Below are 24,711 nucleotides of genomic sequence, written 5' to 3'. Positions count from 1 at the left end.
CTTCTGTTTGTCTGTGTATTCTTTCGCTATCCCTATCGCCGCTGGATCTCCCCTCCTCGTGAACCAAACACTCGTGACAACTATGTCGAGGGAAAACCCCGACATAAATGGCGCCGGTCTTTCTTCAATTCCAGTAAGGCTTGCTTCATATATCTTGGTGCCCTTTCATTGGGAGAGTATATATTTATTATGGTTATATCGTCTTGCTCAATTGACCCTTTGGTCATGAGATAGTGTCCTTCTTTGTCTGTTATGCTGGTTTTTGTTTTAAAGTTTTCCTTGTTGCAGATTAGTATTGCCACTCAAGCTTGTTTATTGTTGCAGTTAGCTTGGTAAAATTTTTTCTATCCTTTAACTTTTAGTCTGTTTTTGTCTTCGTGTGTAAGGTGTATCTCTTGCAGGCAGCATATTGAAGGGTCTTGTTTTCTTACCCATTCTGCCACTCTCTTGTCTCTTCACTGGTGCATTCAATCCATTGACATTCAATGTAATTACTGATAGGTATGAATGAATTACTGTCATTATGTTACTTTTTTGGTGGTGCTGTTCGTTCTTTTGTTCTGCATGCCTTCTTGTGTTGGGTTTGTGGATTTTTGTGCTATTTCTTGTCAGTTTCTTTTTAGTTTTCATGTTTTTTTGTTGTGCTTGGAAATTCATTTTTATGAAAAGTTGTGAAGTATTAACTTTCTTTGGGATTATTTTATAGTCTACTAACTTTGCTCTCCATTTAAGATGATCCATTGTATCCTGTAATTTACCTGACATCCTCACCACTTGGGTCTCTGTTGCTACATTTGTCCCTTCTTTGACATTGATATAATTTTGATCTTCATTTGACCTCCCAGCTCCTTTGAGTTTGTTGTTGTGTGTTCTGTTCTGGAGTCTGCTATCCGTTGACTGAGTTCCTGGTGGTGTTGCCATGCCTGTCAGTCTCTGTTTGTTGTCTGTTCTTGTTGGTTTTCAGTCCACAGAACTAACTACCTTTAGGATGTTTTGACATGCTGTGTTGGTTTTGATAAAATCTATCAGATTCTGTTTGTCATCGAATTCCTTGATTGCACCATTGTGTTTGATTGATGGTTTTGCTGGATAGATGATTCTTGGTTGACAGTTTTTTTTCTTTTAAGGCTTTGTATATGTCTCCCCATTGCCGCCTTACCTGCATGGGTTGTTCTGAATAGTCTGAGCTTAATTTGCTTGCCTTTAAAAGTAACATTTCTCTTCTCTCTGGCCACTTTTAGTATTCTTTCCTTTGATTTTGGAGAGCTTGATTAAGATATGTCTTGATGAGTTTCTTTTGGCATCTGTCCTTCCTGGGGGTACATATAGCTTCTTGAATGTTTATCTTCTCAACTTTCAAAATGTTAGGGAAATTTTCTTCCAGAAGCTCTTCAACTATCTCTTCTGTGGACTTCTTTGATTCTTCCTGTTCCAGAAGGCCAATAATTCTTAAGTTTTTCCTCTTCATGTTATCCAGCATGAATCATAAACTTTGTTCAGATTTTTTTTATCCTTTTTTTTTTCTGCTTGCTCTTCTATCTTAGCATTATTGAGAGATTTGTCTTCCAGCTCGCTAGTTCTGGCTTCTATCTCTTCACTTCTACTCATTTGCCGTTTCAGTGTATTGTCCATTTCTGATATTCTGTTTTAATCATTTGGACCTCTTTTTGTAGGTTTTTAATTGTTTCCAATACTTTATCTGTCTTACTTTATTATTCCTGTAGTGTTTTCCTGACTTCTTCCTTATTTTCTCAAACCTTCTGTAAAGTGTTTTGATACATTTCATTGTCACTTTTCTGAGTCCCTTCTCAGACATTTCCAAAACCTGCCCTCCTTCCAAAGTGAAGTCTAGATCTACCTCCAGCTCATTTGTCTCAGTCACTTTATCTTTTTCTGGACATGTGCCGATATTGTCATCTGTTTCAGTAGTTAGCTGTGACCTTAATAATTAGATGTATGTATGTTGATATATTATTATGCTTTCTGCTTTGCCTCCAGGTAGTTGTGATCAGGAGATGGGCTTCCTTTTCACTCTTGTTTTTACTCAAATCAGAGTAACTGTCGCAGGTGTTGGCTGCCTACCTGGTGTATGGCAGCTGGTATTGGTTCTTGACTGTATTGTGGGATTTTATAGGCTGTGATTGTGGCTTGACTATATGACCACAATTGTTGCCTCTTCTTGGGTAATGTAGTGAGAGAAAGAGCCGCTTAAAGGTAAAGAGAGGACTAACAAACAAAACAGCAACAGCAAAAAAGACAGATTGGATACTGTAGTCTAATTTCAGAAAAGACAAGCGTTAAAAAAAAAAAAAGTGTAGCCAACTATCAGTATGACTTTAATGTCCCTCTCTTGGCTTCTTGACTTCAAGGCCACCTGAGAAATTTCAAGTTGGTCATTATGACTTAACTCAGGTTTTGATTTTCAGCCTGTTTCCTTTTTTAGTCTGTCTCTCTCCTGCTCCATAGCCCCCTTTCAGGCCTTTTTCTTAGTGATTAACAGTGCAGGACTGGCTATGGCCATTTTGCACTGCCGTTTGGTTTTAAGGGGATCCTTTCCCTTTAAATTCTGAGCAGATCTGGGTGCATGGATAGTAAAATGCTCTGGGGGTTGGGGAGTGTCCACTCTCTCAGGGTCCCCCCTCTAGTCACCAGAATGTAGGTGCACAGTCAGGGATAGTCTAATGAACAGAGAAAGGAAAAAAAATGTGTACACCTTTATATCCAAGGATGTGTCAGGCATCAGCCGTGGCTCTGATCCTTCCCTGCTTGGTCTCACTCAAGATGGCTGCTCCAGCCACTGAGCCTTACCCATCAAAAAGCTCCAGATTTCTTGCTTCCGCTACATATGTCACTGGCTGTAAGCCTTCAAACTTTCTAAATATTCCTTTATATGTGGTTCAGAGTTCTAGGACCATACCCTGGACCTGCTTCGTCCATTATTCTTTTGTTACTGCTGGTGGAGCTCCGCACTGCACTTTTCCCTATCCACTATCAAGCTCCACGCCCTCTCCAGTCTCAAGCCTTTCTTGCTGTAGTGAGATAGCTTCGCTGAAACCTGATCTCCATGGATGGCCCAGCTGATAATTTAAAAAATCAGTGTCATAGCTACCAACATCAAAGCAACATAGTGAGTCATGACAGTATGATAAACTTATAGATGAGTAGTGGCTCCCTCCTAGGAAAGGTATTTGAACACACACACCTATATATACACAGTCCTGTTGTTGGTAAGTGCTGTCAATCCACTCACAGCAATCCTATATAGGGTTTCTGAGGGGTGACTGGTGGGTTTGAATTGCCAACCCTGGGGTTAGCAGTCCAGTGTCTATTCTGCAGCACCACAACAGGATTCCATACATGCACTCATAACATACTTACTCTTCGTTATGCACTGGATTCCTCGACTCTTAACTATAGCATAGGACTCGTACCTATAGCTCTTTAACTCTCTACATTACCCAGGAAGAGACAGCAATTGTGGTCATATAGTGAGGCTACAATCACACCCTATAAAATCCCACCATCCAGTCGAGAACCAATACCAGCTGCCATACACCAGGTAGGCAGCCAACACCTGTGACAGTTACTCTGAGTTGAGTAATAAGAAGACTGATACACTTTGTTATGCACTGGATTCCTGTACTCTTACCTATAGATAAGATTGAGTTTGTACATCAGGATGCGAGCACTGCTCTGGATCTGTTAGATATTGTAGAAAAATGTGGAAGATGTTACTAGATTAAACGAGTCTTTTGCCCAGAAGGAAAATGGCCCTCCTGAAGGAACTCTGGTAGCATAGTTGTTAAGAGTCAGGCTGCCAGCCTCAACATCAGCTGTTCAAAACTACCAGTGGTTCCTTGGGAGAAAGATGAGGCTTTCTGCTCCTGTAACAATTTACAGCCTCGGAAACCCCGTGCAGGGTCACTATGAGTTGGATTAGACTCCACAGCACATCATCACCACCACTATATACCTGCTTTCTAAGTTATAAGAAACGGTCTGAAGGATGTGTTAATATCAATAGGAAAAGTGAGTAGGTAAATTCACCCCGTTTGCCTTTGGTTGATAAAAAACCCCAGTCCTCTTTAGGCAGGCCTAGTATGTCAACTGGAGTCATTCTCGCCCCAACTACCTTCATAAGAGGCACTGGATGTATTGTGCCCACGTTACAGGATCTGAGATGGTGATGCTAAGCATGTCTGTTAACCATCTGAGCACTTCGTAACCTGTGTGGGACTTGGTTATGATGTTTTCCCAGTTTATGCTTCGTGTTGTCATGAATTTGAATTGTTTTGATGTGGGAAGAATTTTATTTTAATTCAAAAGAATGGTATTATGAAGTTCATAGCATTGGTTTGATACCATTTTTGCCAAAATAAATCCCACATCCATTTTAACTGTTTAGAAAGAGCCTATAAATATTGGTCTGTGCTTTTTTAACATAGGAAACTAAGAGAGACTGGAGAATTACCAACAAATTTGATCCTTCCAATAGTATAGACTATTGTTGCCAGGACTTTAGTGGTCTTAAGATTCATACAGGTAAATATTGGTGATTCTTTATCTGGATAGATGCTTTTGTGTCCAGAGATACTCTTGGTTCTTCTCTGTCCCAATATTTTACGGAAAGATCCTACAGGAACAAAAAGGAGTACAGAGAAAATCCTGTTTCACTCAATGCCTTGTCGTCTTTAACTCCATCTGGGATTTGAAGAAATCATATGGTTGGGAGGTGACTTAAGAGAACAGTTGAGAATTCTTTTAAATTCATTAAGACAAGCATCTGTGAAGGACAATGACTTAAAAAGACCGCCAAGAGACTGAGAAGTTAATAACTAAAATGGGGACACATTCTTTAGTGCAGAATTGTTCCCATGAACCCAGACTTCTCTTTTGGCACTGCGTTGGCCTTGGCTACCATTTCTGACTCTTTGATATATTTTTTCATAATTGGGTCAGATTGAGGGGAGTGAGAACATTCTGGTTTGAACCAGTTCAGTCATGGCTGATGAAGCAAAACCAGAACAAACACAGATTTTTAATATTTGGGTGATTCAGAATGCTAAGTAGAATGGGGGAAATTATTGGTCTAAGCCCTGGACTGGGCATTTCGGAAGAGATGTATTGAGCTCTTTCAGGCACCTGATGTGTGACATTGGGTTGCCAGGAATATGAAGAGCAACAAACATTCAAAGCTGTGCTGTCGGCCACCATCTTTGGATAAAATTCATCAGTTTGTAACTCAGCCAGTCAGGAGTTTTGGTTGCTATGCAATGTGTACTGTGCCCTTATTCTCAAAGAGGGAGCTTTTCTCACAGGCTTTAACCTATCATTTTTCCCATTCTGGTTTGTGTTCTGGTATACCCACATTGACAGATGTGGGGTCCGTTTTGGTGTCATTTCATCAGCCATGAGTGAACCAGGTTGAAGTGGTTCAAAGCTCTACAGAGAGTAATAAATCCATTATTGAATTGAGAAGTTAGTAGCTTCAAATAGTAAGGAATGAGAGGGATGCCATGTGTAAATGATTTGAAGCACCCGTTTCCCAGAACTGTACTCCTCTGTGAGTCTGCATTCCAAACAAATAGCTCTGCTTAGGTGGGTGGTCCCAGAAACCAAGAATGAATTTTCTGAGCAGGGGTATGAGACTGGGTGGTGTTGGGAGCTTCTCTAGGGAATCCTACCTTGGGGTTGACTAGTGTTTGAAGAAGTGTTTCCCCTCTCTGTGACACATTTGGGTAAAACAGGGTTCTTTGTCTTCTCTTTTAAGGGGCTCTGGTAGCACAGTGGTTATGAGTCAGGCTGCTAATCTCACAGTCAGCAGTTTGAAACTACCAGCGGTTTCATCGGAGAAAGATGAGGCTTTCTGCTCCCATTAAGAGTTGCAGCCATAGAAACCCTATACAGGTTCTCTGTGAGTCAGAACCAACACGAAGGTGCATAACTACCACCTTCTCCATGAGGTATTCAAAATGATGATGAGATATAATGGCTCCTGCCAAACAAGGTGACTTTTGTGATTAAGTTAGGTGGGTTTGATCGCTGAGGATTTTATTACACTATTTTCCTGACTCCCCAACAAAATTGTAGGTGCATGAAACCAATCATAATGTTTCCAACTTTGTGTTTTGAAGCTATTGGAGGGTTTTGAGGAAAGGAGTGACATGCAGTGATTTAGTGTTGAAAAGTGATTTATTGTTGTAGTTACTGGGTGAGCTTGCACTGGTGGGTGAGGAGGAGGGTGAAAACAAGGAAACTAGTGGGAGGCTGTTTTTTAATCTTCACATGAGATTATGGGCTTTGACCAAAGGGGTAGAGGTGTGGAGATGGCAAGACATTCTGACTGTATTTTTGAAGTATAACTAATAGGATTTCTTGACATAACAGAGGTGGAAATTCAAAGAAAGACATAGTTGCAACGTTTGGGGCCACAATGAGAGTGGAAGTACAGTTTGCTGATGATGGTAGACCTGGTGGTAGGGAAAGCAAGCATCTAATTTTTGTTACTTGATCTCCTGTAGCAAATGCAAATGGTGGTGTCAAGTAGGCTCTTGGTTATATGAGTCTAGAACCCATAGGCTTTTAACTGGAGAAATTTAAAAGGAAGAAACACCTTTTTTTAGTTTGTTTAAAACATTTTTATTTTTTGTTGCTGTTAGAAATATACACAGCAAAACACATTATCAGTTCAACAGTTTGTAAGTGTACAATTAGGTGGCATTGATTAGTCTTTGAGTAATACAAGCAGACTCACTCTCCTTTTGAGTTATTCCCTTCCTGTTAAAATAAACTCGACCCCCATATGTTTCTTACCTAGTTTTTAATGTTGTTGTCAATTTGATCCCATGTAAACGGTTCTTAGAATAGCACAACGCTCAAGGCAGACATTTCTTACTAGTTAAGTGAAACTTTTGCAATTAAGTTAGGTGGGTTTGACCTCTGAGGATTTTACTCACTATCTTCCTGACTTCCCGACAAAATTGTAGGTACATGAAACCAATCATAATGTTTGGTTTCAAAAGACTTGAGGAACTATTTTTTGTTTAAGGTCTAACGAGTATCTCAGGGAAGACAGTCACTTCCTGGGTTCACCCAGCCTCCATGGCTCCAGAGAGCAGCACTTTTTGTTCAGGGTCCTTGAGGTGCTACTGCTGGTAAATGGATGAAAGTGTTAGTTTCAGCAGGCTGCAACAGTCATGTGTTGAATAGACATACCCTTAATTGCCCTGTAGAATTGGCAAAACGTGGGCGAACCAGAATGATAACTGGAATAAGAAAAATTACAGATTGACACCATGCTTGAGACTTACTTTCCCTCTAAAAAAAAAATCAAGGGTAGTGTGTGCATGGCAGGGCAACAAATCTCTTGATGGACAGAGTCTGAAACAATGGTGTCCCACTCAAAGATGGCAGCTGTCCACTTTGTGTGTCACTATCCACAGTCACTATCTTGTGTATCTAGCTCCTGAAAGGGCTCATTATGTCTCTTCCAAACATCCCATCCCATGACTTCAACCCATACTTTTCCCCCATTCTGATTGTTGTTCCACTTCATCCAAAAATTTTTGAGTCTTTTCTGATTTCACTTAGGTGGCCATAACTGTTCTGGTCTAAGGAGTGAAACCCTGATCTAAACTTGGTGGTGAGCTATCAGGGAGAGGCAGGAGCAAGGAGCCAGCCACAGAAATATTTAGCTGTATATAATCCCAAGAGCTGGGTAGTCAAAGGACTCCTAGAAACTGGGAGTCAAAGACTTAGGAGTCTTAGACTTAGGAGTAGTCAAAGGACTCCTAGAAACTGGGAGTCAAAGACTTAGGAGTCAAAGACTTAGGAGTACCTAAGGAGCCTCAATGGCATAGTGGGTTACATGTTGGCCTGCTAACCACAAAGTCAATAGTTCAGATCTATCAGCCACTTCATGGGAGACAGCAGAGGCTTCCTGCTCCCGTAAAGATGTGCAGCTCTGGAAACCCTACCTGGGTCACTATGAGTTGGAATTGACTTTGACAGTGGGTGTGGTTGGGTGGCCACCATCTCTGCTGTGTACACACATGTGCACATAAATATACAGATACATACACATTATATATACCACAGTTGGGTCTTTACTCAGTACAATTTTCTAGTGGACATAAGTAGGGAATTCAGTAAATATTTTCTAAGATACACACCAGCTAGTGTCAGATAGCCTTCCCAGAAGCAAGTCCTGGAGCTTGCCGCAAGTGGGAAAAGTGATTGACTTTGAGCATCTGTTAGGCCACTGGGTCCCCAAGAAGAGTCTGTACCAGTGCTTTGTCCGGAAGGCTCTGGTGGGTCTTTACACCTTCCTGGACTGCGGGAGCCCTGCATCCTGATCTCAGCTCTGCTTGCTTTTCTCTGATGTGACCTGGCCTTGATGTCAAATCCTCCTGACCTTGGAACAGGCACATATCAAGACAACTCCGTCTCCTGAACTGACAAGAGAACGTATCAGAGCACAGCTGCGGCCCTGGCCCAGCATCCCAAGGCTGGCTGAACCTTCTATTAACAGACATGGTTAGAAATGGGGACCTTAGTGTTCACACTGCATGTTGTCCTTGGCACACAGTGACGTTTCCTCCCCATCTGTTCAGAATCCATCCAGAGGCCTCGGACTGTCTGTGAACGCTGGAGGGAAAGCCTGATGGAACACTATGGTGGCATAGCCCGGGACGACCAGTATGTGCCCCAATGTGATGACTTGGGCCAGTTCATCGCCCTGCAATGCCATGGGAAGAGTGACTTCTGCTGGTGTGTGGACAAAGATGGCAGAGAGGTGGAGGGCACCCGCTCCCAGCCAGGCACCACTCCTGCATGTAAGCACCCGGGTGGGCCAGCCCCCACTCACTTCTGCTGCCTCTGAGGGCTTATTTTGTAGGGAAGCTGCCTGCTATAGGAAAACCGGGTTGGGGGGCGGAGAGTATAAGGGGTTATGTTCAGTTATAATCTAGTCCCCTCACAATCCCAGTTTGGATGTGATGTTTGCTTTTGTCATTAGCAGTTTCTGTAATTACAACATCTGGAATCTGGTTCCGCTTGTGTACATTCCCCTTCCCCAGTCCTGTGAAAGGGGACACATGTCATCTCGAGCCACAAAGACAAGCTTATAGAATACTTATTCTGGTTTCCCTTTGAAAAAACAAAGACCCTATGCTTTGTTCAGAGAGGTCTTTTGTTGTCTTCTTGTCTAGTAATTGGCAATGATTTGTGTAATTAATCCTTTTTTAAAAAAGAAAAACAAAAAACCTAGAAATAAGAATTTAATTTAAAGAACATCTGGAGCACATCTGTCTGGGGTGAAGGACTTCCAATGATCTTGGAGCCTCTGGTATGTTTGGAAGGCATTTTCCCGTGCCCTGCCCTACCCTTGTTTCCCTTCCTCATCCCTCCCCATGCCCTCCTTGTCTCGGCAGGTATACCCACGGTGGCTCCACCCACAGTCCGGCCGACCCCCCGCCCTGACGTGACCCCTCCGTCTGTGGGCACCTTTCTACTCTATGCCCAAGGACAGCAGATCGGCCACTTGCCCCTCAATGGCACCAAGCTTCAGAAGGATGCGGCCAAGACCCTGCTGTCACTGCATGTAAAGTGGATTCCTCCTGTGGGGCGGGGGTACCTCTCAGGCTGAGGGGGCTGGGTGGAAGGGAGGCCTGGAGGGTTTCTAGCTGCTCTACTGCAGTCTGTCTTTATGGGTCTGCTCCCAACCCTGCAGAAAGTTGGGGTATGCTGTGTGGCCAGGAGGTACTTCTAACTGTCCAAGGCCATGTCTCCAGTTGGTACACGTTTCAGATGTGTGGAACGGAACTCCAGGGTTGTTAGGATATGGAGGCAGGATGGTGATCCAAGACAAAATTAACCAAAGTTCCCAGGCTTCTCTCCACACTAAAGCCATTGTCACAAAGATGCTAGAAATGAGAGCTGCAGAAGCTGCCTTTCTAGGGGGTTTGTGATCAGTTGAGAAAACCGAAGTGGAAATGAATGAATCCATCAGTGAAGGGATGCTCTCTCCTCTCCATTTGGTTCTGAATGTCATGGAGCCTCCCTTTGTGAAGCTGGGAGAGGTCTGAGCTTTCCCTGAGGGATGGATGCTTGCTGCTTCCTGAACCAGCAGCTTCCTGGCAGCTTTGGATAAAGTGCTTTCTTCCTTAGAATGGGGCCAAGTGAAAGGGGCGGGCCCAGGCCTCCCGCTAACACAATGGTTTATCATTGGATTTTTCTGACTTCATCCTCGAGGTACTTGTTAATCCAAGAGAAGTAACAGCAGTGTTCATGTTTGTATTCTGTTAACAAACAACATCTTAGTTCCAAAAACGGTTCTCTATGCAGTGAGTATTCAGAAATGTTTTTTGGTTGCTTTGCTTTGCTTCCAGCAAACACTAGCATGTTTTTTGGGAAATGTTTCTCTAGAATACTAAGTTAAGAAATGGTTATCGCCTCAGGCCAACCATCTGCTCTTGCAGCCAGGTCAGATGATTTGACTTTTGAATGTGCCCTGATGGGGTGTCGAAGAGGTGGTGGTGCAACTGACAGAGAAACAGGACATAGGTCATAAGCACATCTTGGAGGAATTTACTTAAACTGGGACTTTTTTTTTTCCCCTCTAAGAAATTGTGGACTCATTACATGGGTTAATGAATCCCATGACTCCCTGTGTTAATGGAGACTCGGTCATATGGATGGGCCCTCTTGCCTGGAATAACAAACTTTTTAATTTTCTATTTTCAAGTAAAATTGTAGTTGACCTTTAGCTACCCCATATAAACAGTCTACTCTTCTACAGGAGTCAAATCCTGCTTTGTGCCGTGTTTCTGGTGCTGATTCTGTCTCAGCAGTGTAAGTTACCCAAGTCACAGGGTCTGTGTTAGGCAAGGAGGGAGCTGGCCTGTCCACAGGGTCAACCAGATTGCCTCTTAGTGTTAACTCTGCACATCTGCTGGGCTGGAAGAAGAAAGCAGTTGTGGAAAAATCACAGACCCAGAATTTTCAAAGACTGTCATTTATTTAGAACTTCTCTGAAATACAGAGGGGAGAACTCTAGACCGAGGGTGGGTAACTGCCATTCTCTAGTTTCTTAACCCATTGAATGATGGTACTCTTTTATAAAAGAAAATCTAAGAATCGATTTGTATGAGGCAGAAGTCAGGGTAAGAATGTTTGCACTTCGGATAGCAGAGTTGGGTATGTTTGTATATGTTGGTAAACTTTGGGAAGGCTCTTTCAAAAAGGTGCTGATAACTCTAGAAAGGGAGTCACGGATTTTGTACAGAAAAATATACAAGGCTTTTTCTGCTGAGACTAACTTTTGTCCTTTAATCACTGAAGGGGCTGAGTTTTGTATGTTTATGAAATTACTTTTTACTCCTAACATTAATAGCATTTAGTAACATATAACTGTATACTAATTACTGACTAGGGGAGCTCTGGTAGCGTAGTGGTTACGAATTGGGCTGCGAACCTTAAGGTCAGCGGTTCGAAACTACCAGCCACTCCACGGGAGAAAGATGAGGCTTTCTACTCCCGTAAAGATTTACACCCTTGGAAACCCTGTACAGGGTCACTATGGGTCGGAACTGACTCGATGGCACTTAACAACAAGGGCACTTTACAAGCATTTATGGTAATAATTTTTTACAATAACCATATGTAATACTGTTGTTGCTAAGAACTGTGGAGTCGGTTCCGACTCAGAGTGACCCTGCACAGGGTTTCTGAGGGTATAAATCTTTACTGAAGCAGAAAACCTCATCTTTCTCTGGCTTTCACTTAGTGGCCAGGCCTGGCTTTGAGCTGAGGAAGCCAGCCTCTATAATCTACTTGTCAAACACCCTGTTTGGCTGCCCACAAGACCACAATGCAGCCGTGCATGAGTGAGGTAGCTGAGCATGGACTAGAGGAAATTTAGAGTCCTAACTTTACGGATCTACATTTTGGTCCATGCAGGGCTCCATAGTCGTAGGAATTGACTATGACTGTCGGGAGAAAATGGTGTACTGGACAGATGTTGCTGGACGAACAATCAGCCGCACCAGTCTGGAACCAGGAGCAGAGCCTGAGACGATAATTAACACAGGTCAGCAGCTTCACCCAACACATCTGCATTTCATTGCTTTCCACTAAGCGGAATTTACTTGCTGTGATAACTAAGATTTTGTTAGCTTGGCTGGGTTCAGGATTCTAAGTGGTTTGGCAGTTGTGATGTAGCTGTCTCCCATGATGGGATTTGATGGAAAATGAATTCTTAGGTTTCTATTTCACAAAAAAAATTCCTTAATCCCATCATCACCCTGGATCTGATTTATGGGAGACTATCAAGGGTAGTCCTGGTGTGGTGCTGAGGGCTAATTCATCAGACTGCAAAGTTGTTTGAACTACAAAGTCAGTGGTTCATCAGCTGCTCCTAGGAAACCCTATACAGGGCCGCTATGGGTTGGAATCAACTCGACAGCACTTAACCACCAAGGGTAAGGTATGCAATGCTTTTTATCCTACGAGAGCAGAGAAAAGGTAGGAACTACTACCACCAAATCAGAAGAAGCGATGGGCGTGCATCCATTGGACCTGGGGTCCCTGGATGGTGAGGCTCCTAGATCCAGAGGAAGGTCGATGCCAGGAACTCCCAGAAATGCTGGGCCTACAGATGCCTTTCCTCAAAGGAGATAAGGGTATCTATCCAGAGCTTGTGCTCTGAGTTTGGACTTTCAGCCTCCTAAGCTTTGAGAGAATGGCTTTCTGGTTCTTAAAGGCATCCATTTCTGGTATTTCTATTATAGCAGCTTCAGATAAGACACTTGTCTATTGGACACAACACCCCCTCCAAAAAAATGCTGTTGAACTGACTGGCCTATGGTGATAGCATGTGCCAGAGTGAAACTGGGCACCAGAGATTTCAGTGACTGACGTTTCAGAAGACTACCAGGCCATTCTTTTGAAGTGACTCTGGGTGACTGGAACCTCTAACCTTTCTGTTAGCAGTCGAAGGCATTCATGGTTTGCTCTACCCAGGAAAGCTGTGTGCAAGTCGTTTTATTGTGCTGTGTACAACACCAGTTTATTCATAAGGAATGAAATTATGGTAGACCTTTTGAGTTTCTTGAAAGAAAGAGCTAAAAAGTAAGAATTCGGGGTGTGCAATAGTTGATGATGCCTAGTGCCTTCAGGCTCCTCTAGAATAAACTAGAGGTGGCAGCAAAAAGAAAAGGATTTGTTTCTCTATTAACCCGGTTCTTGGGACTTAGACACTCTTAGGCCCTTCTAGATACCCTACAAGTACTCCACTCCTGCCTTTGTTTTATTTCCAGGTCTAATAAGCCCTGAAGGGCTTGCCATCGATCACGTCCGTAGAACCATGTACTGGACAGACAGTGGCCTGGATAAGATAGAGAGCGCAAAGCTTGATGGTTCGGAGCGCAGAGTCCTCTTTCACACAGATCTGGTGAATCCCAGAGCCATTGCTGTGGATCCAATCAGAGGGTCAGCAGGCTTTCCTAATTCTCTATTAGCTGTAGAAGCAAGAGTTGAAACCCTTGAATTTTCATCATAGGGGGAGGGTAAAAACAAGTTAAAAAGTTCAAATTCATGAATTTTAAAAAACATGTATGAATCTACTAGGAGCCAGGCACTGTTCCCGGTAAAGACAAGATGTGATTTCCATGGAACTTTTGTTGTATTAGGAGGGAATTAAGAGTAGCTTAGCAAATAGACTAAGAAGAAAAATAATAGTGTGTGATGTGACATGTAGAGAATAAAAATGTGTTGTGAAAATAACTGGGCTACTTTTGATGAGATCCCAGGCAAGGCCTCTCCAAGGAGATGTTTCACCTGGAAGGGAAATGGGTCTCTCAGCAACACATTTAAGAACCATAATGTGGAAGCTACTTTTCCTCTAAGGTTTACCTCCTTAGAGTGAGAATCACAGATACCCAATGCCAGAGACACCAGGCCTTTGGCACACGGGCTAGGGTAGCTCCCAATATGACACCGAGTTTGTCTCAGAGCTAGCGAGGGCACCTGAGAGAGAAGACAGTCTGTGAAACCTAATGTTGGGAATGCCCTCTGCGACATTCTTTTGGAATGTTATATCTGCAACATTCTGTTTTCTAAAAACAAGTCACTACTAAATCCAGTCCACACCCAAAGGGACTCCTTAAGCTTATGGTCCTTAGTCATTTTTTACAGCCGTGATTTTTAATTTCTCCACAGCAACTTGTACTGGACAGACTGGAATCGTGAAGCTCCTAAAATTGAAATATCTTCTTTAAGTGGAGAAAACAGAAGAATTTTGGTGAATAAAGACATTGGGCTACCCAATGGCTTAACCTTTGACTCCTTCTCCAAATTGCTCTGCTGGGCAGATGCAGGTATTACTAGCAATGGGATGTCCACAGATAGTTTTGTAAGACAAAACCAAATCCCAAAAATTTATTAACAGCACTGGAGGTAACCTATTTGTCTAACCTGCAAACTTTTTCTACAATAATTCTTATAATACATGTCATGAGCTTGAGATGGATGGGGTAAATTCCAAAGTTAAGTTTCAAAGATAGTACTAGGTCCAACCCATTTTTTATTTTTTTAAATTGCTTTGTTAGTGTTGTGTTATAATTTAATTCAAAAACATACTATCACAGCCAGTATTCCCTTATGCCAAGGACATTCTTTGAAGTGATGTGTCAGGGTGACTTACTAAAGTCTGGTTGCATTGTAATGCTGCTGCAGGATAAGCATTTGACTGCTATGACATTGGTGGTTCAAACCCACCAGCCATTCCTAAGAAACCCTATACAGGGTTGGAATCAACTCACCAGCACTTAACATAGCCAAGTTACTGATTTCGCTATAATGTGCTTTTCATTATTAGGACACGGAAAGGATGCAATTTTGTGTAATTTTACACAAAAGTATATAAAGATACTTCTTAAAGATTTCATAATCCAAATTAACATGTACAGTTGTCTAAAACACGTTAGCTTTTTAAAAGCAGTTGAAAAAGAAATCAGAACTTATTTAAATGATAAATGTGAAATTTGGAGTCCTGATTGATTTGGCTATTAGAAATTGCTCTTAATTGCTTTGCTTAAACTGGCCAAATCTATATTGAAAAATCAGAAGCATGTTACCATTTTAGGTTTTTTTTTCCTACCTAGAAAATAATAAATTCTTGGTTAAAAGCCTGCCTTAGCTACTATGGTGGTGGTGTTTATGTGCCATGGAGTCGGTTCTGACTCATAGCGACCCTGTCCAGGGTTTCCGAGGCAGTAAATCTTTACGGGAGCAGAAAGCCTCATCTTACTCCCACAGAACAGCTGGTAACCACTACCATACGATACCAGAGCTCCTTTAGCTACTATTTGTTGTTGAGTGCTGTTGAGTCGGTTGCGACTCATAACGACTCTGTATAGTGTTTCCAAGGAGCAGCTGGTGAGCTTGAACCGCCGACCTTGCAGTTCAAACAGCTTTGCAGTCTGGCGCATTAACCCACAGCACCACACCAGGACTCCATTAGCTACTATACAACCCCTTAAAAAGACAAACAGTTATCTAGATTTCTTTTGCAGTTGGAACCCCTGGTGGCTGCTAAATTGAAAGGTGGATCATTCAAGCACACCAGCTGCTCTCTAAGAACATAGCGATGTGGCAGCAGTCTACTTCCATACAGATTTACAGCCTTGGAAACCCTAAGGGGTAGTTTTGCCCTGCCCTACATAAGGTCACTATCAATACCTGACTCAACAGAATTTAGTTTTGTTCTGCTGTTATAATTTATTAGCTGACGAGATAAAGTAAATTAGAAAAAATGCTTCTCTAAAGGTCTGCTTTGGAGAAAACAGCCAAATTTACAAACATAAATTGTAAACTTTCTTATAAAAAGAACAGTTTGACTTCTATTATTAAAACTAGAGCTACTAAACAAAACTGTTCAAGGACTAGTAATAGAACAAGAACTTTTCCTGTTGAAATGCCCTGCTTCGGATTCTATTTTCCTCAGACGCTGTCTACTACTACCAGCAAAGCTTCTCCCCCATCATTATTGCAAGGCCCTCATTTTTCCTTTGCTGTTTTTAAAAGGAACCAAAAAACTGGAGTGTACACTACCTGATGGAACTGGACGGCGTGTCATCCAAAACAACCTCAACTATCCCTTCAGCATTGTTAGCTACACAGATCACTTCTACCACACAGACTGGAGGAGGTGAGCCCAGCCCTCACAAGGGACCAAGCTGGACACACCAGTTGTTTTACCAACAGTCAGTGTGGCTTTTGTAATTAATGAAGGCCTTTATTAGCATTTTTATTTCATTCTCTAAACCAGACAAGACCGTGTATTACCTCTTTTAAAACCAAGGCTTTACTTCCTAGAAAGTTAATGGTCACATGTGGCGTAAAGTGGCAAACCTTACTGAACTAAAAAGCAAGCCTATTAAGCTATCTTTGATCTTCAGAAAGTACGACTCCCCCAAAATGTCCTTGAGGGGTATTATCAGGTATGGGGTTTAAGGGTTTTCATTCTTTTTATGACACTGTAGTCATCAGTTATCTGCCTAGAAGATTAAGGAATATTGTAGACAAGGAGTTCTCAAATAAGGAACTGGGGAAGATTTAAAAAAAAAAAAAGGTATAAGGTATGTGCCTAATACCCTTCTCTTACTTGGAATTGTAACTTCACTGGTTTGGCACGAAGCCCAGGCATCAACCATCAGGTAATTTTAATGGTTAAAAACTGATTTAGACCAATGTTTTCAAACTCAGTATGAGTTAGGATTACCCAGAGGACATGTTAAAATGCAGGTGGCTGAATTTGATTCAGTAAGTCTGGTAAGGGGGGTGGAAATCAAAGAATTTGAAGTTCTAACAAGTTCTCAGTTGATGTTGGTCTGAGAATGACTATGAAAGCCACTAATGTCTACTAAATTAGCCAAAAATTGATGTGATTAAAAAAAAAAAAAAAAGGGATGGCCGAGATTTTTGTTACTAACCTTTTTTTTCTATCAAACCTTGTAAATGTGATGAATCTAATGACTATTAAAAACTCACTCTTGTTACCAGGGATGGTGTTATCTCTATAAACAAACACAGTGGCCAGTTTACTGATGAGTATCTCCCAGAGCAGCGGTCACATCTCTATGGGATAACTGCCGTCTACCCGTACTGCCCAACAGGTAATGAATACTCTCAGGTACTCCTTTGGATTAGCAGGGGTGGGGAAGAATTTATTTGCTTACCCTGGATCTAGAGACTGGCAGCTGCCACTAGCACAGACACTATTGCGTTCTCTCTACCACCAATGAGAGCCTCCTTGGTCTGGAGCAGTTGTTGGGGAGCCCAGTATGACTGCCTGAAGTCTACCTAATGAGCATATAAGAACCGAGAAATAAGAATGGTCAGCATATTGGGATAGTTCCCCTTTTTGAGACTTGTTATTACAACTCAGGGTTACAAAATACTCATGGACTCCCTCTTCTCCCATACCTCTACTCTCCCCTTCCAGGAAGAAAGTAAAAGTACATTCTGAAGGCAGACTTACAGAGTTTACAATCAGAACACTAACTGCAAACACTAAGAGGTGAAGAAAGTGAAAGAGAAATTAGCCATTCGAAGTTCCTGGATACAGAACAAGATGAACATTTCTAGTGCGAAAATACTAAGTATATTTTGTGAAAAGTTTATACCTCAATTTTTACTACTGTATTTTTTTAAAAAAAAAAACATTGCTATCATGTAAGTTTAAAAAAAGGTAATAGAATTTTAATTGCTTATAAAAGCAATTTTTCAAAAAACATTTGTATCATATTTAAAGGTTAAATTTGTTCACCTATGAACATTTTAGAGTACATTAAGAGTCTAAATGTGATTTTTTTAAAAAATTGATTCTTTCTGGCCAAGAGATAGTAAAGCACATGTAATCAGTGCAAAAATAAAATCTTAAAACAAGCCTTGATGTATCTACAGCAGGCTATGCAGAACAGAGGGAAAAGAATCAACTTATTTATAATTTCCCTTTTTTTTTTAAAACTCTGCATCAATGCATTTCTATTAAAAGGTGCTAGAATGATTTAATTTGTATTTTCCGATCCTTTGCCTCTATAGAATTACCCACAGAAAGTACTGCATTTATAAAAACCAAAGATGTTAATTAACAGTTCTCAAATCTTCTAGATTACTTCAATAAAATGTTTTAAGTTTTCCTATGACTTGAGAGTATATCTTTATGACACAGTTGGGGACTTACATATAACTTACCAACTTAACCATAAAGGGGGAAAGCAAATGACATACAGCAACACATGCTAATAAACACATCTACTTTCCCAAACTTTATTAACGAAAAGAAAAAAAAAAAAAAAAGCAATGATGGTAAATCTCTAGAACAGTCAATTTTCTGGGATTCCTCCCTTGAAAATGTGACATTAGATTTCCAAACACATGCCCGAAACGTACATAGTCCCCAACTGTACTATGAGATGCTGAAATCCTAAAATGCTCATCTTCCAACTTTCCCCAGTCTGTGGTCTGTCTTTGGATCTGCAATAATGGACTGAACTGCTACTATGGCTTCATTAATTTTCGTCTGCAGCTCTCTGAGTTCTTCTATATGCAGCAATCGCAGGATTTGAGCAGCTTCATTAAGAACTGCATCTGTTTTATAACAAAAAGCACTGCATTAACTTTCTATTTAAGGCTTTTCTCCAGAAATATTTACAAGTCTATAAAACGTTGAATTAATCACAACAAATCACTTACCTCCTGTGTCAAAACCAAGACTATGCTTATCTAACGCAACAGGTAAGCCCTTTAAAGGGGGAAAAAAAAAAAAAGACAACATGAACACGAACTATTTTGTAATTTTTAACCCTTGTAGTTGCAGTGCCAAGGTGACTAACAATTGTTTAAATCTGATTTGTGACTTTTTTTGTTTTTCCTCCTACAACCAATTAGGGAAAGGTAGCCCTTTAACAGACTGGGAAGTAATTAGTATACAGCAAATTTATGTCTGAGGCATTAATTTCTCTGTCTTCACAGATTGGACAAGCTATTTAAAATCTAAAGAACTATTTGTTTTATGAGTTAACATGACCAAAAACAGTTAGAAATGCTTTTAATTGTAGATTTAAAATAGCTGAAAGAATGGAGACTGGTTCTAGAATGTATATAGAACCAGTCTCCAATTTCTCCTTTAGTCTGTCAATGGACCACCAACGACTACCTTTGAAACAGTTAACATAGTTATACAGGTCTTTGCTAATCTTAATCCAATGTCCTGATTCACATATAATAAAGCCAGTTATGAAGCGCTGTCAAGTCGGTTCCAAACCATACCAACCCTTTATGGGTTTTCTGAGGAGCAGCTGGTGAGCCTGAACCGACATCCTTGCAGTTCAAATGGCTGTGTACATTAACCTACAGAACCTTTAAAAGAGGCAATTACATTGCCCTGGCATTAGTAACCTTTCTGAGGCTGCTGCGCCTAAGGAGTCAGAAGAGGTATAGGGTGTGATTTACAGTGGGAGGCAAAAGAGAGGAACTGGAATTCAGAATAGCAGCTCTCACTGCAGCGTCTCCACAGCAGTAAGAGTCAACCCAACCCAACCACTGCCACCCAGTCTAGTCAACTCATAGCAACCCTGTAAGACAGGAGAACTGCTCCTTCGGATTTCAGAGGCTGTGAATGTTTATGGAAACAGTCGCCTCTTTCTCCAGCAGAGTGGTTGGTGGTTGGAACTGCCAAACTTGTAGTTAGCGAACTAGAGTTCCTTTAGGAGAAGGGTATCAGACTTACACAGCTGTTGATGCTGGGTATCAGACATACACAGCTGTTGATGCTAATTCCTGGGCCATTCTCTGCACTGCCCCCTAGTCGACAAAACTATATAGGACACCTGGGTTTGTGTTCATCTGAAAATCACAACTGACTCAGTCAGAGTCAATTAGCAGCAGCAACATTGAAAACAGAAATTCACAACTCTGCAATAGGAGCTGACGTATATACACATAGTACACACTGCTCAGTAAGTCAGTACTTGGCACTTAGGAATCTTTTGCCAGAATAGCCCATATTTTAGGTCAAATGGCAAGGTTCAATAAATGGTATGAAATTTTAAAAAAGCATAAAGAACAAGAAAAAACATTGAATTAAACAGAAAATATAATATATGGATAAAAAAAACACAATGCTTTCAAGATAATTTACAGCAATAAATGCACACATCAACAAAGGGCATAATCGACAGCTTAATGCAACAACTTGAACAAAAGTTGACAATCACCAGAAAAGAAAGCTCAGATCCGAAATGAAATAGAACACAGAAAAAACATAACTATACTAGAAACTTAGGATTATTTGAGGGGCAGAAAATCAGATGCAAATAATCTTAAAGAAATGAGATGGGTACAGTTACAATAGAACCAAATGAGAGTAAATAGAAATTTTTGAAAATATGTATTCCAATAAACTTGAAAACCTAAAAGAAATGGACCCACCACTAATACTGCCAGGGCTTCGATGCTGTAATGCTAGAAGCTATGCAACCACTGTTTCATAAATAACAGCAGGGTTACCCTTGGTAGATAGGTTTCAGGGGAGCTTCCAGACCAAGACCAAGAAGGAAAGATGTGTGATTCACTTACACTATTTTTGTTAAATGCCATTCAGTTGGTTTTGACTCATAGCCACCCTGTATAACACCAATGGGGGGGGGGGGGGGGGGGGGGGGGGGGGGGCGGGGGGGGGGGGGGGGGGGGGGGGGGGGGGGGGGGGGGGAAGGGGGGAGGAACAGACGTCTGGCCCATATTAAGGCCTGCAAAATCATTTGGTCTGGCCCTGCCAGAGCAACCACACGTCCAGCCGTCACATTAGGGGTGAGTTTATTAAATGTCTGAACAAATATAGCAGACAAATTTTTAAGTTATTTTGCATGGCCTGCTAAAATTGTATATATCCGAATGGCCATTGGAACGCACAAAGATCAATATCCTAGACATTAGTGAACCGAAATGGGTTGATACAGGCCATTTTGAATCAGAAAATCATTACAGTTTACTATGCTGGGAACGTCAAGCTGAAGAGGAATGGCATCACATGCATTGTTAAAAAGTGCACGGCAAAATCAATTTGAAGTGCAACACAGTGTGTGATAAGATAATATCCATACACTACATGGAAGACCAGAGTCCTGGTGTGGTGCTGTGGGTTAATGCACTGGACTGCAAAGTTGCTTGAACTGCAAGATCAGTGGTACTAGCTCACCAGTCCCTCCTCGAAAACCCATGCTCGCTATGGGCTGGAACTTAGGACACTTAACAAGGAAGACCAGTCTTACTCAAATTTACACACTAACCATTAAAGCCAATAAGGATGAAACTGATGTGGCGCTTCACTGTAGGATAAACACTGGACTGCAAACCACAACAAGGGAATACAAATGGTTTACAATCAGGAAAGGTTATGTGAAGAAGTAGACTTTCACTATACTTATTCAATCTGTATGCTGAGCAAATCATCTGAGAAACCGGATTATATGAAGAAATGGCATCAGAATAAGAAGCTTAGTAACAATTTTTGCTATTCAGATGATATGACCACCTTGTTTGCTGGACGAAAAGAGGGCTTAAAATACTACAGCTTTCAGGACTGCACCTCAATGTAAGGAAAACAAAAATGCTCACAACTGGACCAATAAATAACATCATGGTAAATGGAGAAAAGATTGAAGTTTTTTTCAAAGATTATATTTTGCTTGACCCCAAATTAATACTCATGGAAGTAGCAGTCAAGAAAATCAAACCATGTATTGTTATTAGGTACATCTGCTGCCAAAAACCTTTTAAACAGCTAAGATGTGAGTTTGAAGAATAAGGAGCACCTGACGCAAGCCATGGTATTAATTGGTTTATGCTTATAAAAGTTGAATAATTTGAAAGAAGGTAGAATTGATGCATTTGAATTATGAAATTGGAGAATACTGCTAGAATAACAACCAAATCGGTCCCAGAAGAAGTACAATCAGAATGCTCCTTAGAACCCAGGTGAGCAAGACGTCATCTCTCATACTTTGGACATGTTATTAGGAGGGACCAGTCCCTGGCAGAAGACACCATGCTTGGTAAAGTAGAGGATCAACAAAAGAGGCAGACACCCCACCCCCAAGATCGATTGACACAGTGGCAGCAACAATGGGCTCAAACATATAACAACTGTGAGTATGATGCAGGACTGGGTTGTGGTTTGCTTGGTTATGCAGAGGGGGTCACCATTAGGTCAGGGAAAAACTCACCTAACAACAAAAGGCACCTAACAACAAAAGAAACACACACTAACTCCTTAAACAAACACAAAAAGTACAAAATTTTTTAAAAACTCTAACCAGGAGAAATTTTTAATTTCAAACAAAAATCCTCCCAACAAAAACAAAAAGCTCAGAGCAGATTGCTTCACCAGCGAATATTACCAAATGTCCAGGGACTAGCTGACACTGAATCTACTCAAAAACACAGAGAAAGAAGTGGTGGTTTTATGCCATGGAGCCGATTCTGACTCACAACAAACCTATATATAGGGTTTTTAAGGCTGTAAGGCTATAAATCTTTAAGGGCACAGAAAGCCTGATCTTTCTTCCACAGAATGCTTGGACTTGAACTGCTGGTTGTGGGACTAGCAGCCCAACGCATAACCTACTATGACTCCTAGAGAAGGAATACTGCAAATTTGGCTTTACAGAATGAATTTGGGTGAAAAGTAATACTCTCAAATTTATTCTATAAAGCCCACTTAACCCTGATACAACAGCGAGGCAAAGACCACTGAAAAAGAAAAGCAAACCGATATTCCTCATAAATACATAACACTTTTCAAAAAGAGTAAGTGGGATTCATACAAGAATGGTTCAAAATTAGAAAAATCAACATTTCACCACTAAAATAAGAATTACACTATCCACTCAGATTGATGCAGAAAAGGCATCTGATAAAATCCAACATCCTTTCCTATTTAAAAAAAATAGGACTAGAAGGGAAATAAACGGATAGAACCAAGGGCACAGCTACATCACTTTCAAAAGAGCAAGACTGAGCATTCCCCCTTAAGAACTGAGAAAGGGAAAGACCTGCATGCTCTTTTATCACCATTCTTACTCAATACTGTGGAAGTCCAGCTGTTGTTGTTAGGTGCTGTCAAGTCAGCTCTGACTCCTAGCTACCTTATGCACAACAGAACAAAACAGTGCCCATTCTCAATCATTAAGCTTGAGCCCAGTGCTGCTGTCACTGTCAAATCATCTTAGCTTCCTCTTTTTTTTTGCTGATCCTGTACTTTACTGCTTCACCTATCTCTTCTTGATAACATGTCCGAGGTATGAGACGAAGTCTTGCCATCCTGGCCTCTAAGGAGCATTTTGGCTGTACTTCTTCCAACACAAGCTTGTGTTTCCGGCAGTCCATGGTACATTTAATATTCTTTTCTACAACCATAACTCAAATGCATCAGTTCTTCTACAATCTTCCTTATTTTCTCCATGCAACTTTCTCACACATAGGAGCCTACTGAAAATACCATGACTTGGGTCAGGCATACCTTAGTTCTCAAACTGACATCTTTGCTCTTGAAAACTTTACAGAGGTCTTGTGCAGCAGATCTGTCTAATGCAAATGTTGTTATGTGCGGTGGAGTCAGTTCTGACTCATAGTGACCTTGTAAAGGGTTTCCGAGGCTATAAATCTTTATGGGAGCAGAAAGCCTCATCTTTCTCCCGCAGAACAGCTGGTAGTTTTGAACTGCTGACGGTGAGATTAGCAGCCCCATTCGTAACCACTACGCTACCAGAGCTCCTTGTCTAATGCAATACATTGTTTGATTTCTTGACTGTTGCTTCCATGAGGGTTGCCAGTGGATCCAAGCAAAAATAAGTCTGTAAGAACTTAAATCTTTTCTCCATTTACATGGGTGTTGTTTACTGGTCCAGTGGTTGAGGATTTTTGTTTTCTCTACATTGAGGTGCAACCCATACTGAGGGCTATAGCTTTTGATCTTCATTATTAAGTATCTAAATCCTCTTCAACTTCAGCAAGCAAGATTCTAACTGCATGTCACAGGTTGTTAACGAGTCTGCCTGTAATTATGATGCCAATAAGGCAAGAAACGGAATCAAAGGTATCAAAATTGGCAAAAAAGTAAAACCATCCTTATTCAAGATAACATGATCCTATACGTAGACAATGCCAAAGACTCCACACAAAAAGCAATTTGAACCCTCAACAAAGTAGGAATTGAAGGGAAATTCCTCATCATAATCAAGCGCATATAAACAAAACCAACAGCAATGGAGAGAAACTGAAAGCCTTCCCTCTGCAAATAGGAACCAGACAAGGATGCCTTTTGTCACTACTCGTTTTTAATATTGTGCTGGAAGTATTAGCCAGAGCTATATGGAACGAAAGGGAAATTAAAGGCATCCAAATTAGCAAAGAGGAAATAATACTCTATTTGCAGTCAATATGGTCCTATACATAGAAAACCCCAAAGACTCAGTAGAAAAGCTACTAGGCATCATTGGAAGATACAGCAAAGTGGCAGGGTATATCAACATATAAAAACCAGTTGGATTCCTCTATAGTAACAATGACAGCACTGAACAAGACATTAGGAAAGCAATACCATTTACAATAGCTGTCCAAAGGATGAAATATTTAGGAATAAACGTAACC

At 41.1% G+C, this 24,711-nt stretch overlaps 2 protein-coding genes across 2 annotated transcripts in view; one reads left to right on the top strand and one right to left on the bottom strand.

Annotated features, from left to right (window-relative positions):
* The window catches only part of NID2 (nidogen 2 (osteonidogen)), a 118,277-nt gene extending 100,417 nt beyond the window's left edge, over positions 1-17,860 (top strand). Inside the window, exons 15-22 of the mRNA XM_006872369.1 lie at positions 8,613-8,834; positions 9,432-9,601; positions 11,959-12,088; positions 13,317-13,488; positions 14,218-14,375; positions 16,084-16,207; positions 17,062-17,191; positions 17,843-17,860. Coding sequence (XP_006872431.1) covers positions 8,613-8,834; positions 9,432-9,601; positions 11,959-12,088; positions 13,317-13,488; positions 14,218-14,375; positions 16,084-16,207; positions 17,062-17,191; positions 17,843-17,860 — 1,124 coding nt within the window. The remainder of the gene's footprint in view (positions 1-8,612; positions 8,835-9,431; positions 9,602-11,958; positions 12,089-13,316; positions 13,489-14,217; positions 14,376-16,083; positions 16,208-17,061; positions 17,192-17,842) is intronic.
* A 636-nt stretch (positions 17,861-18,496) lies between these two features.
* Positions 18,497-24,711, bottom strand: part of LOC102811055 (chromosome unknown open reading frame, human C14orf166) — a 28,047-nt gene continuing 21,832 nt past the window's right edge. The window contains exons 7-8 of the mRNA XM_006872354.1: positions 18,757-18,805; positions 18,497-18,651 (exon numbers count right to left, since the gene is read on the bottom strand). Coding sequence (XP_006872416.1) covers positions 18,497-18,651; positions 18,757-18,805 — 204 coding nt within the window. The remainder of the gene's footprint in view (positions 18,652-18,756; positions 18,806-24,711) is intronic.

The sequence above is a fragment of the Chrysochloris asiatica genome, unplaced genomic scaffold (genome assembly GCF_000296735.1).
Source record: "Chrysochloris asiatica unplaced genomic scaffold, ChrAsi1.0 scaffold00194, whole genome shotgun sequence".
NCBI lineage: Eukaryota > Metazoa > Chordata > Mammalia > Afrosoricida > Chrysochloridae > Chrysochloris > Chrysochloris asiatica.
Note: the sequence above shows the minus strand (reverse complement) of the source record. Positions and strands in the feature narration are given on the sequence as shown.